The 13752-nt window shown below is 46.1% G+C and overlaps 1 protein-coding gene across 2 annotated transcripts in view; it reads left to right on the top strand.

The window, feature by feature from the left end:
* Positions 1-13752, top strand: part of HK2 (hexokinase 2) — a 62407-nt gene that overhangs the window by 13116 nt on the left and 35539 nt on the right. For both annotated transcript variants that reach the window (XM_058683574.1, XM_058683575.1), the window contains exon 2: positions 6524-6686. In XM_058683574.1, the coding sequence (XP_058539557.1) occupies positions 6524-6686 (163 nt within the window). The remainder of the gene's footprint in view (positions 1-6523; positions 6687-13752) is intronic.

The following is a 13752-nucleotide window of genomic DNA, read 5'->3' as shown; positions in this document are numbered from 1 at the left end:
AAGGTATTCAACTTAGGATTTGTAATACTTTGTATAATCAACTGTCAAAATTAGAATATTGTTGTCTTCTGGATCTGACCAGTTTGGTCAGGACTGTTTTTCCCACTGGGATCAGACAGGGCGGCTTTAGGATGTAGGCAGTGGCCACCAGCCATTCCGTTGGAATTGGCCTGCAAGATGACATGGGCCCTTGTAGACCAGCAACAGGATTGTCATTTATTGTTTTTGACAATAGAAGAAAGTATCTGGGTGATTCAGATCGTAGTCTCGGCTGTGTGACCTTGGTCAAGTCTGCCCCCTTGGCCTCAGTCTTTCCAAGGTCCCTTTCTGGCTTCCACCTGTAGGCCTTTCCTTTCAGGACTTCCCCATGCCTGACCGGGGCTGTGTCTCCTCCACCCAGGACACTGCACACTTTTTGGTGGATCTTTTGTGAGGGTGACCTGCTCTCTCCATTCTCTGCATCATTGCTGTGCCATAATTTCCCCTCCTTTTAGGGCTAGTCTGGAGGAAAATGTGGACACTGAAGGAGACAGGCTTCTCATTTAGAGTGTTACCTCATTTCATAAAGAGTATGGTATTAATTTCTCTTTAGAACTTCTCCTGCCTCTACTCACAATCCTCTAGAGGAAACAGGGATGTTGGACTGGTGTGTTAGCGGAAGAAACTGACCAAAATTGCCCAGTGAGGAAGTTCTAGTCTCAAGATTGCTAAAGAGATGTCATTTAAAACTGCTATCAGGGCGCCTGGGTGGCTCAGTTGGTTAAGCATCTGACTTCGGCTCGGGTCACGATCTTGCGGTTTGTGGGTTCAAGTCCCACATTGGGCTCTGTGCTGCCAGCTCAGAGCCTGGAGCCTGCTAAGGATTCTGTGTCTCCCTCTCTCTCTGCCCCTCCCCTGCCTGTGCTCTGTCTCTGTCTCTGTCTCTGTCTCTCTCAAAAATAAATAGACATTAAAAAAATTTTTAAACTGTTACCACTTTTTCTTTAACACACGTGCTTGCCTCCAGGCAGGGAGGTGGCCTTCTAATACCTCAGCCAGGCTTTGCTTTCAGCCTGCCTCTGTTTCCCCAGTTTCTCCTTTCTCTCTTTCTCCCTGCTAGAGTTTTAAAGAGAAGCAGCCCAGTGTGATAGGTCACACATCCACCACAGAAAGAGAAAGAACAGTTTGGGGAAACAGCCTCTCCTTTTATTAATCCTGAATGTGACTAAGGTAAGGTTAAGAAGTGTCACTGATTCGCTGACAGTGCCACTGGCCAGTGGGGAGTCTAGGAGAAAAAGAGAACGGTTAGATAGAGCTTTAGGTCCATCATAAAGCCATTTATGCCAGTGACTGCTGTGTGGCACATTCATCCCGTTTTACAGGGAGGAAACTGGGTCTCAGAGAGTGACTCATCCAGTGTTACATACCTGTACATATGCTACAGCCAGGATTTGAATGATTTTTCTGATGCCACAGCTTGGCTAGACCATTTCTAACCATGAAATGAGGGTTGGCCTGAGTGATTCTGCTTTGATAGTTTCCAACCACCTGAATGTTTCCAACAAGTATACAGGGTTTAATCTTTCCAATTCCCAGCACCCAGGATCAACACAGGATTATTTCACACTTGGCCTAGTGTTCTTATTAACTACTGACTTCCAAAGACTGCAGGTAGAAAAATGGTAGAAATGACCTTAGGCAGTATTGACCGGAATATAGTCCACCATTCTCACATTATTGGCATGGTGGTACCAGCCTAAGGAGAGGGGAAGATGTTTGAACTTCTAAAGGTATCAGTCAGTTTGGTCAGTCTGGAATGAATCTCTGGAATTCTTAATGTTTTTAAAAAGCTCCTCATGTCAGTCATGCTGATGTGTCGCCAAGTTTGGGAACTCTTATCCCACGTGGTAGAATGGAGACTAGACAGAAGTTCTCAGAAAGTAGATTTCTCTCAAATTGAGGAAACATTTTTTAACACCTAGAGCTGACCAATAGTAGCAGCTAACCACCTTAGAGTACTGAGCCTGTCATGCTTGGAAGCATTCAAACCTAGGTCTGATGGTTGTTGGGGTAAGAGAGACAAACCTGACAAACTAGACAAAACAACAACAACAACAACAACAACAACAACAACAACAAAAACCGCGTGATGCCCCAAGGGCATTTTTAAGGGTACTTTTTAGTTGCAGTCCTACTGCCCTGCGTGCATCTGATACCTCTTAAATGACTTTGTCCGTGATTCTGGGCCTGGTGCTCCCTCCCTTTGGCTGCACAGTGGGAGAGGTTGGCAGGATCTTGCAAAGTTGCATTCACTTTCTTCCCAATCTAGGAAAATCGTCTTTGTATGGAAGCTGTTTCTTGTTTCTGGCTCTTAGCTTCCCTTGGCCACCCTTCACCCAACCCAGCAGTGCCAGCCAAGGCTGGGTGGGCCCTGCAGAGTGTTTAGGAAACTGTAACTTTAGGCGATTAAGCGTTCCTTCCTACTAAACTCAGGGTGGCCATATCATCGTGCTGTGAAGAAGGGGAAGTTCGGGCCAAGGTGCTCTTGTTGCATTTTTCAGAGCTGTCTCATTTCCTTTCTTTGGTCTCATGTGTTAGAGAGGAAATCAAGACCCCAGGGTCATCCAAGAAACCACAGGACAGGTGAAGTAACGGTGGTGGTCCCAAGTGCCCGGCGTTAGAGCCAGATGCACCTCAGTTTGAATCCTAGCTCTGCCCCTCACCATCAAGTGGCTTGTAAAACAGGGGTGTAGAAGTTTTACAAAAGGGCAATGGCAGTCAAGTCAGTAAAGTCGTAGGATGGTGTCTGGTAGGTAAGAAATATTCGGTACGTGTTTAGCTACTGTAACAATCATCGTCATTGTTTTTGTCTGTCACCGGACACTAAAAGATGACTATACTCTTAGGTAAAAGGCAGTGTGACTTGAATTAAGGCTGTTTACTTGTTAGTCTTTGAGGGTTAAGGATGAAAAGTATAGACTGGATTTCCAAGCAGCCTGTCACAGCTGAAGCATCAAAGTTAAATGAACAATGGCTGCTGTAGAACTGTGGCCAGTCCACCTTTGCTCTTTCGTGTACATGACCTCGCCCTCCGAGGTCGTGGCCATGCAGCCTCTTAATAAAGCAGTACAGGCTTTGCTTTCCTGGCTGGCTTCCTTTGTAACACCCAGAGCCATCCGTGCTGGCGGTGGGGCCAGCTGGGGCGGGATGGGGAGTAGGGGAGTGGGTCGCAGTGAAGCTTCTGGCACTCTACTTCTCTCTTTGCAAAAGTAGTAATATGGGAGCTCCAGTTTTATCATGTGGCAAACTCATGACAATGTCCAGAGACATGTCTGCTGCCTCTACTGCCCTCTGATCTGCCAGACCATTCCCCTGGGCCATGCTCTTTGCTGTTTGACCTTTGTATCTGCATCAGGGGATGACTGAATAGAAGATGGCCTTTTTAGTGGGCATGGCACTGTAGTGCCATTCGGCCTGTATAGTCTAGTCCCAGCCTGGCCCTTTGCATCTCTGTGACTGGGCACGTTGCTATCCCTTTCTGGTAGAGTGGAGGTGATAACATTGCCTACCTCACAGGGTTGCTGTGAGGGTTACATGAATTCATGGATGTAAAACCTTGAGAACAGTGTCTGTGCCACATATGGGTTTACTGTTATTACTCAGGCTGCTCTTGGACATGGCCCGGTGTTGGTCCCTGGTCTGGTGGCCCTGGGTTATGTACATTAGCTTTATCAGCCAGGAGGCAGTGTTCTGGGCCAGCCCAGGTGTCCCCGTATCTGGAGCAGGAGGCCTCTGGGGTGATTAAAGTTGTCCTGGGCCCAGGGTCACCGGGGATTTGCCTCCCACCAACAGGGAGGGGACTTGAATGGTGTAGGGCTGAGGTTGTGCCCTTTTACCTCCTGGGGAGCCTCAAACATTGTGAGGGAGGCCAGGTATCTCAGGAGCACTCTGGCTGTCCAGTGTTATAGGATACCCGGATCAGTGGTGGGGCTGGTGTCCACACAGCCCTGAGAGGCTGAGGCTGATGGTGGGCTCATGGCAAATGACGTGCCAGGGGCCTGAGGTCAGCAAACAGAATGGGCGATTGGGTTCTTCCTGATACAGACCGATACACTTGGATAGTCTGTGGTGGCTTTTCAATAAATGCTGGCCACAAGCATGTTCTGGGAAATCCTCATTTCTGCAAATTTGAAACCCAGCCTGACAAGCTCAGTTCCTCTCTGTTGCCCGGGGAGGGAGAGAAGTGGCTGACTGCTTTTCTCTACTCCTACCTTGCTCTTGCCCACCCTGTGTAGGCAAGGGTCGCGTCTCAGTGTTGTGTTTTAACCACATGGTGGTTGTGGAGCAAGGTGGGCTGACTCACCAGAGACTCTTGGCCTGGCTTGTGGCTGTTTTTAGTGTTTTACTCCACACTCTGATCTTTCACCTTTGGGGATTTTATTTATTTTTAATTTTTCACCTTTTGGGATTTTTGAAGAATGATCAAAGATGAGTCTTGAGCAGGATATTTGAAATGATCCAAGGAGGGCCAATCTTTTTGTTCTACAGGGGCAGAAAGAGGCCCAAAGGGGAGGATGTGCCCCAGACCCCATAGGGAGTTAGGATACAGCCTGGAATAGAGAAGACGTGAGTAGGGGGACTGTCTCTGCTGAACAGACTGAGTTCTTTTCTCAAAGGATTAAGCACCTTTTGCTGTTCCTCTGGAAATCTTAGGCTGCAAGCTTGGTTAAAAAAGAAATTCTAGACGGCCCAACAAAAAAGGCTGGAAACTGTAACAGGCTATAATGCTAACAAGCACATTTGTCTAGAAACTCTAATTATAAAAATGTGTGCTTCTTTGTCAAAGTTGAGCAAGGGCAGGGGCAGGTAGGTGCTTACTTGTCTCCCACAGGAATAACAGGGGCAGTGGTCATCAGCCAAGCTTTGCCCTTGGGGACCCTGACATTTCAGAGCAGGGAATAGCAGGGTTGCTTGAAGTCTCTCAATTTGCTGATGATGCTGAGAGGACTGTAACCTTCACCCCTTGAGGGGGCAGCTGGGGCTTGACCCGAGGTCCCTGATTGTGTGTGGTCTACCCTTCCATGGACAGCAGTGTCACCTGTCCTGGACACTGCTGCTGAGGATAAGGGTATTGCGGAAACTTGTGTGCCTCCTTGGATGGAAGTCTATCAGAACTTTTCCTGATAGGAGAAAACTGGGACCAACCATGGCCAAGGCAGACTAGAACTTCCAAGGAGGAAACTGTGAGAGGGACTCCTAATGCCTCTTTGAGTAGTAAATCAAGTACATGTAACTTTATGTTGGGAATAAGATCAATGACATAAATAGGGAGAGCTGTCTCTGCCTCTGAGGACAGGAGAGCTTGTGTTGCTATTTATGTAGAGGCTCTATTCTGTGTCAGCCACATGCCAGGGATTCAGGGGTGAACACACAGATGTGGTTCTTCTTGGCCTTGGTGCTTATGGTTTGGACACCAAGAAATTCATATTATGGATGGTGTTGTGAAGGGAAAAGTCTGAGTTTTTGGAATAATGGGAGGCCTGACTGTTTCATTAGAAGGATGGGAGGCCTCCATGGAGAGAGGTCTGGAGGGGGCTGAAGAAATGGGATGGAACAAAGAGCTGTGAGGGCCCCTGTGCACGGGTTCTGAGGCAGGGAAGGACTGAACCAAGGGTAGGGTTTGCACAAGGAGTGCAGAGACATGCAGTGAGCTTAGGAGGTGGCGAGAGGCCAGATCATGTGGGGCCTTGGAAGGATTTCAGGTTTGGTTCTCATCGGAAGCCACTGGAAGGTTTAAGCAGGGGAATGGTTAGAGTCTGGCTAGGGGTAGAAAATAGACGAAAGAGGTAAAGGCAGAATTGGGGATTGTGTAAGTGAGGCAAGAGGAGCCGGCTGCTCGGCCTAGGGTGGGGGATAATAGGATTGCCATGACTGGCCTCGAGGTGTGTGGGGAGCAAGGAGGGTTAGTAAAGAGCCCCAGCTCCCAGGATATTGTCACAGACCCTTAAACTCAGCCTTTCTGGAAAGAACTCTTCCTCTTCTCCACTGTGCCTTTCCCCTCAACTTCACCACTCTCCAGAAATAAAGTTAAACCTATTTTTTTCATTTGAGAAATTTGAGTTTAGAATTTTTTTTACAGTCTTGTCAAATAGATTCCAAGTAAATGGTCTTTAATAATAATTTTCTGTACATAATAGACTTTATTCTTTTGAAGGGCTGAGTGATGTTCTACCACATAGATGGCAGTACCAACTGATTTAAACTACAGGTCTGGGGGCGCCTGGGTGGCGCAGTCGGTTAAGCGTCCGACTTCAGCCAGGTCACGATCTCGCGATCCGTGAGTTCGAGCCCCGTGTCAGGCTCTGGGCTGATGGCTCGGAGCCTGGAGCCTGTTTCCGATTCTGTGTCTCCCTCTCTCTCTGCCCCAACCCCGTTCATGCTCTGTCTCTCTCTGTCCCAAAAATAAATAAAAAACGTTGAAAAAAAAATAAAAAATAAAAAATAAATAAACTACAGGTCTGTACTCTTGTTTCCCCCTTTGCAGGTGGACCAGTATCTCTACCACATGCGTCTTTCTGATGAGAACCTTCTGGAGATCTCTCAGCGGTTCCGCAAGGAGATGGAGAAAGGGCTTGGAGCCACCACCCACCCCACTGCTTCAGTGAAAATGCTGCCCACCTTTGTGAGGTCTACTCCAGATGGGACAGGTACTGCCCTGGGGCAGGGGGTGTTGGCTCTGGGTGCTCCATTGCTTGGGGAAGGTTTGGGTGGCCTGGCTCAGGGTCCCAAAGAGCGATGTGTCAGTGAAGGTTCTTTGGTTTCACGCATCAGAAACCAGCCCTGGCTAGGTTAAGCATACAGGAAATTTAGTGAAGTCTAGGGTGGGGTAGACAGGAAAATGGGGCAAGCAGGCAACCATTTGTTTCCTGTCCATGTGCTGAGACAGGCTGATTGGCACACTCTGTCCTCAGGGTGATGGAGGACAAACACATTTAAGGGGGTCACAGCCATGGGCCAGGGCAGTCACTCTACGTGGCACATTCCACAGCCTTGCTGGAGAAACAGTACAGTACAGATTGTCCTAGATTGTTTCTTGAACTCTGTGAGAAAAGAATACTTGAGGTCCACATACACTTGGGACAACGTGAAGAGCCACGGTGCAGCTTAAGGTATTAAGGGCTCTGAAGGTGTGCGCGTGACCCCGCCGGGCTTTGTTTAATCCCCTTATTTGGATATAGACCCTAGCTTTCATGATGCAGCATCCAGGAAACCAGAGTAAAAGGTCATGGTGAAGGTAGAAGTTGGAAGGTAGGTTGGGCTAGATCACAGAAAGCCTTGCGTGCACACCTGAAACCGTGCTTTTCTTCAGGGAGTAACCAAGTTCTCAAGGGGTGTGGGCAGAACGGCGGCAGCAGCAGTGGATGACGGGCAGCTGGTAGAAACAGAGCGTGGCCCTGGTGGGATGTGCTGGGCAGACACAGAGGACTCAGAGGTGATGCTGGGATGTCGAACCCTGCTGTCTTGGGGCGGCAACATCCTCAGAGAGGGGACGCAACTCAGTTGTGTCAGCACATTCACACTGCTTGTTTCACTTACTGCTCACAGTATCCGTTCGTTTTAGGGATGAGGTACCTGTGGGGGCCGCGAGGGGTGAGCAGTGTGGGATAACTACCCACATGCGGAGGGTTGGGAGAAAGAGCCCCAGGGGCAGCTGCCAGGGCAGTGGAGGAGCCAGCAAGCACAGATTCCCGAGAGCCTGAGGGAGGAGAGGCTTATCCATGCACCATATGCCTTCAGATTTTCTATCCCATGTGGGCCGTTGAGGCTAACCTGCCTGAGAGCCTCTGGGGGCCTGGTTTGTCTGACAAGACTTTGTACCTTCCTACGATTTGTAAAACAAGTATGTTTACCCTGGGACTCAGCCTGGACCCAGCACTGAGGGTGTGACCTTGTTCAGGGTTGTTCTGAGTATATGTCTCAGCCCTTCCATGAGTTCCTTGAGGTGAGTGGCTTCCTCCAGTTCTTGGGTATCCCTCGTATACCCTCCAGATTGGCACTGTTTACTGTACCTGCCACTCCCTCTGACCCGCAGCCACACCCGCTTCTATTGTTTTATTTGACATTCTGATAAATTTACTAGCTCCTTCAGGCCAGGGACATTGTTTTATTTCAGATACAACCACAAGGCAAGTACCCTGAATATTTACTAAATTTTTGTGGGCTAAGAGCTTTTCTGAGCACCTACATGCAGTAACTCATTTACTTTTGATAAAACCCTATAAGGTAAGTCCAAATTTTGTCTACTTTTTTTTTTTTTTTTTTTTTAAGAGGAGGAATTTGATGCTTGGATGGTCAAATAACTTGCCTAAGGTCACACAGCTAATGAGAGGCTGAGTCAGGATTCAAACTCATATATGCCAAAGGTCAGGCATCAAGACTGCACCCAGCCCATTGTGTGTGTGCGTGCACGCGTGAGCCTGTGCACTCAGCACCAGAGAACACAAGCGCAGCTGAAATTGTTTGAAATGTGGTTGGGGCTGGATGTCTGGCTTAAGTATAAGTAGGTGAATAAATTTGCTGAGGAGAACTAGGTTTGGGACCGGCGTTTAAAATTCTCACTGCTTTCCTGAGCTTGGAGGCCTGGACACCTCCCTCTGCCTCAGAGTTTGCATCGATTACTGTGCTATGTGGTCAGTGACTCTTCTTCCCTGACCTCAGGCTGGAGTCCTGGGAGTCCTGTCTGCGTGCCAGGCTGAAGCAGCAAGCATGTACTTAGCCTCCGTGAACGTGAGGTGCCTGGACTGAGGATAAGAGTCAGAGGCTGACTCTCGCAGCCTTCTGGAGCAGAAGGATCTAGGGCAAGATCCGTTTTGCCTGACCTCCTTTCCACACGGAAACAGAGATTTTACATGACTTTTGTGATACACAGAGTGCCTCTTGATAATGTCAAACTCTACAGGGTAAATGGGGATGACGTGTATTGGAATGTTTTATTCACTTAAGCAGAAGCAAGTTCTGCCTAAGAGTGCTGGAGACCAGACTGTAGGAACCCCAGCCCTCAGCCCCTTCGTTTCTCACTTGCTGGGGTCCTTGGGCCAGCTCCTCACCTTAGCTCTCCAGGACTCGGCTTTTTCTCCTTTGTAAAATTAAGTGGTGGATCTGGCAATCCCAATCTGTTCTACATTTGTACTAGAACCAGTGTGCTAGTTATCGATGTGCAAAAAAAGTTCTCTGAAATACTGTGATTGGGGAAAACCCCTTAGTGTCCATCAGTTGGGCTCTGGTCAATTCATGCAGAAAATAGTCCTTTGCACCCATTATAAAGCATGAGATAGACTTACCTATATTCATACTCTGTAAACTCACATATATTTATGTGTGTGTGTACAGGTACATAAAGTCCCAAGGACGCACACTGAACTATTAATAGTAGTTTTCCTGGTACACGAGGTTGGCAATAACTAGTCAAGTTGAAGGTATGTGTATTTGATAACTCAGTAATACTATGTCCAACTATATTGTCACTTGAGCAGACTTCCATATGAACCCAAGGAGGCATGTTCAAGAATGTTCATAACACTGTTGCTTATAATGACAGCATATTGGAAACAGTTTATGGAATATCCCTGTGGATGGAATAACTATGTGGCATGTTACATAAATGAACATATATTAATACAGATACTTCTAAAAAACAGTGAGTGAAACATTGGGGAAGGACACATATCTCCTCCTAGTTGGATATAACTTAAAAAAAATCCCTCAATGTCGTGCATTGCTTATGGACAGACACACATCATGAAATTATTAGGCTGTAATATGGAATATATACACAAGATGAATGATAGGGGTTGCTTTTGGAAATCAAGAAAGGAAAATGAAATTGGGGAGGAGAACATGAGGGAATGCAATTTAAAATGGTCAACATCAAGGTTTTATGCTTTGTTAGTGCTGGTTCAGAGTTATGGAATGTGGCATTAAGGACTGACTTCTTCAGTATGTAAAGCCTATGAAAAATGAAATTTCTGGGGGCGCCTGGGTGGCTCAGTTGGTTAAGCGTCGACTTCAGCTCACATGATCTCATGGTTCGTGAGTTTGAGCCCCATGTCGGGCTCTGTGCTGACAGCTCAGAGCCTGGAGCCTGCTTCAGATTCTGTGTCTTCCTCTCTCTCTGCCTCTCCCCCACTCATGCTTTCTCTTTCTCTCTCTTAGAAATAAATAAACATTAAAAAAATATTTAAACAATGAAATTTCTGCTTTGTTATTGGCACCCCAGTGAAGGGCTGAGAGGGGAGACCTTGGGGTCAGTTGTTTATAGGGATCTCTGCCTCTCCCCTAGATTGGTCACACAGCCCATGGGGCCTTGCTGCTGTGTTTGCTTCCTGGCCCAGGACACAGCCTGGGTTCTGTTGCTGCTACTGGTGGTTATGTGTCTCTCCCACAGAAGGCTAGGGGCTTTACTCAGGTGATGACTTTTCCACAATGTCCTTCCACAGCCTGTTCCTTGCCAGTATTATTTTTTGAATCTGGGTGATTAAACCTGGGATCTAAATCTCTGATCTAGAAGGACCTAATCTTTAAGTCAGTGGCTGTCTAACTTTTCTGGACTACAGGCTCATACCAAGAAACACATACGTATAATTATTTATGTACAGCTGGAACAAGTTTCAGGGGCCAATGTCTACTGTTAAGTGTGATGTAGTCAAATACATTGCAGTCCATTCTTTAAAAAAAGCTGCTAGTCAGGAGCTGCTGAGTTTTTTCCAGCTTGCAGTTTGAAAGCTACTGCCTTAAAGGCTCCTCACCCAGTCTTGTCCTAGACTGGCATTTGTAAAATTGACTACTTGGTGGGGAGGGAGGTGGTTTCAGGGCAGTGTGTCATGAGGGGTGAGGATAGAATTCTAGTTTAAATGGGGTTGAATTCAAGCTGTGTGCTTTAGAGCAGCTTAGAACAGGTTAGAGCAGTGTGTGCCCTGGTCCTCCATTTTCTCACTTGTAAAAAGAACCATCAGGGGGTTGGTGATCCATGAATTAAGGGGGATTGGATATGTGACCGTCTCATGTTCTGTAAACACGATTCTGTGTGGCCACAACCTACCTCTGTGAGGCATGGCCAGCACCAAGTTCACTGAGAGAGGGCCCTGCATTTTGGAGCGAGGACCAGGTTCCAACTCTTGTTTGTACGGGCCCCAGCTGTCTAATGGTAGTGAAACTCATGGTAGAAAATGTGGGAGAGACTTCAGGAAGTTTCAGGCCATCCATTTATGATGGAGGCCTCCATTAACACTGAAGAAAAATGAACCTCCAAGTCATGGTTTGAATTCTGTGTGAGAAGGAAGGGAATGCTAGTGGCCAATGAGCCCGTGGGGACCGATACTAAAACATCTACACTTCATAGATTGTGTGGACCATGCAATGCAAAGAAACATAGTTGGCACAGATAAAGATGAAATATATGTAGATGGGCCAAGAATATCTTATTCACATGACTGTCAGTCAGAGTATATAAAAAAAATTCTCCCTCTTCCTCTGCCTCTCCTTCCCCCTCCCCACCCCCACCTCCCATAAATAGTTGAAAGATTTCTATAACAGACATCTATATACGGACTATCTAGATTCTTCTATGTTGGTATTTTACTAGATTTGCCTTACCACACTCCTCAGTCCTAACCCATCAGTCCCTCTTGTTTTATTTGATGCATTTGCGAAGTAAATGACAGAAATCAGTTTATTTCAACCCTAAAACTTCAATATGCACATTACTAACTAGATTTCAATATTTGTTGTTTTTAATGTAAAATTTACATACAATGAAATGACAAATTGTAAGTATCATCGGATGAGTTGACAAATACATAATACTTGTAATACAGTGTATATATCTAATACAACCTCCACTGAGATAGTGGACATTAGCATCAGCCCAGAAAGTTCTTCGTGTTCCTTCCCAGGCAATCCCTGTCCTTGACCCCAGAAGCAATAACGTTAAAATTTTCCATGTGTATTAGTTTTGCCTGTTGTACAACTCTCCATAAATATAGCCATTTGGTATTTACTCTTTGTGCAAGGCTTCATTTATCCATTATAATGTCGGCTTTATCCATGTTGTGTAAATCAGTATTTCATTCCTTTTGGTTGCTGATTTCATGGTATGATTGGAATCCTATATGACATGCATACTGATGGACACCTGGGCTGTTTCCAGGTTTCGCCTATTAGAACTAAAGCAGCTGTGGACATTTTTGCACGAGCCTCTTTGTGGACTCACGTTTTCATTTTCTTAGGTCAAAAACTAGCAGTGGGATTTCTGGGTCGTAAAGTTTGGTGTATATTTAAGAAACTGCAAGACCTTCCCCAAAGTGGTTGAACCCCATTCCATTTTATATTTTACACTCCTACCAACAATGTGAGAGTTCTGCTTTTCCCTTATCCTTACCAATATTTGTTTTTTATACCCTTCCCCTCCCTTTTGTTTTTTGCAGTACAGCATTGAATAAAGAAAGCATTCATTTGTATCTGCCAGGGACCTCATCATCTCTGACCTCTCTGGAGGCAGCTCTAACCTAAACTACAGCTGTGCTTGTGTTGTGGTGCAGCCCCACCCGCAGTCCTGTCGGGGGGCCTACTGCATACATCACAGGGATGTGGCTTTCAGAGGACATTTCCATCTTAAGAGTTAACGTAAGAATAATTGATACCATTTAATGAGTATCCACAATGTCTGTGATACGCTATTCACATAAATAATCAGTTTTATTCTCCATGCAAACTCTGTCAGAGAGACATTCCAATTTAAAAATAAGGCAACTGAGGCTAAAAGAAGGTTGGTGATTGCCAAGGTCACACATGGCCAGTGAATGGCAGAGGTGAAGAGTTTGGGTTTAAAGATTTAAGCAGATGTAGTCCTCACTCCGTGCCCATTAGGTTCATAATTTACATCAGCTCATGTTGCTGAACAAAAGTTTCTAGAGCAAATTGGACTAGCATCTTTGTAAATACATCATAAATATGGGTTGGCTTTGTACCATCAAAATAAGAAGCTCAAGTACAACCCACACGAGAATCTACGAATTTTTCAGATGCAAGTCCCAATTTAGAAATAAAATATCTTTGTAGTGTTTTTATCACCCTCTTGTTAGGCAAGATTGTTTAGATATAAAAATGCCTTGTAAGGCAGAGTGAGTTGAAGGCTTTGCTGTATTGATCATCTGATACTTCCCCACTTCCCTAAATTGTTAATTATTTTCACAGGTGACTACATCTTTACTATCTAGCCAGATTGAACTCCTTGGAGAGTAGGGGATGATGATGATGATGATGATGATGATGATGATGGTGATATTATAACTGTAGGCTTATTAAATGCCAACTACTGTGCTAAGCACTGTGTTTGAGCAATCCCATTAATTCTGACAGTGACCCAGTGGGAGGCACTATGAACCCCATTATATGGAAAAAGAAACCAGATTTGTTTGATTAGCCAACTTGCCCAAAGTCACATAGGGAGCAAATGGAAGCGTTTGATTTTAAGCCAGCCAGCTGTGTGCCAATGCTTGGGTACTTAGGCACATCCCAAGCGGTGCATTTTATGCTTATCTGCCACCTTCACCCTCCACCCCCTGCTAGCACAGTGCATTCATTCTCCTAGTAACTCAGGTCTATCTCTTCAGTTTGGCTCCAAAGAGTCCCCACCGAGTCTGGTCCTCTGTGAGGCAGCACTGTGCTAAGCTGCCTTGTGCCCTGCCCCTGAAGAGTGAAAATCGTCCTTGGAGA

Source organism: Neofelis nebulosa, chromosome 9, assembly GCF_028018385.1.
Source record: "Neofelis nebulosa isolate mNeoNeb1 chromosome 9, mNeoNeb1.pri, whole genome shotgun sequence".
NCBI lineage: Eukaryota > Metazoa > Chordata > Mammalia > Carnivora > Felidae > Neofelis > Neofelis nebulosa.
This window is presented reverse-complemented; position numbering and strand designations above follow the sequence as displayed.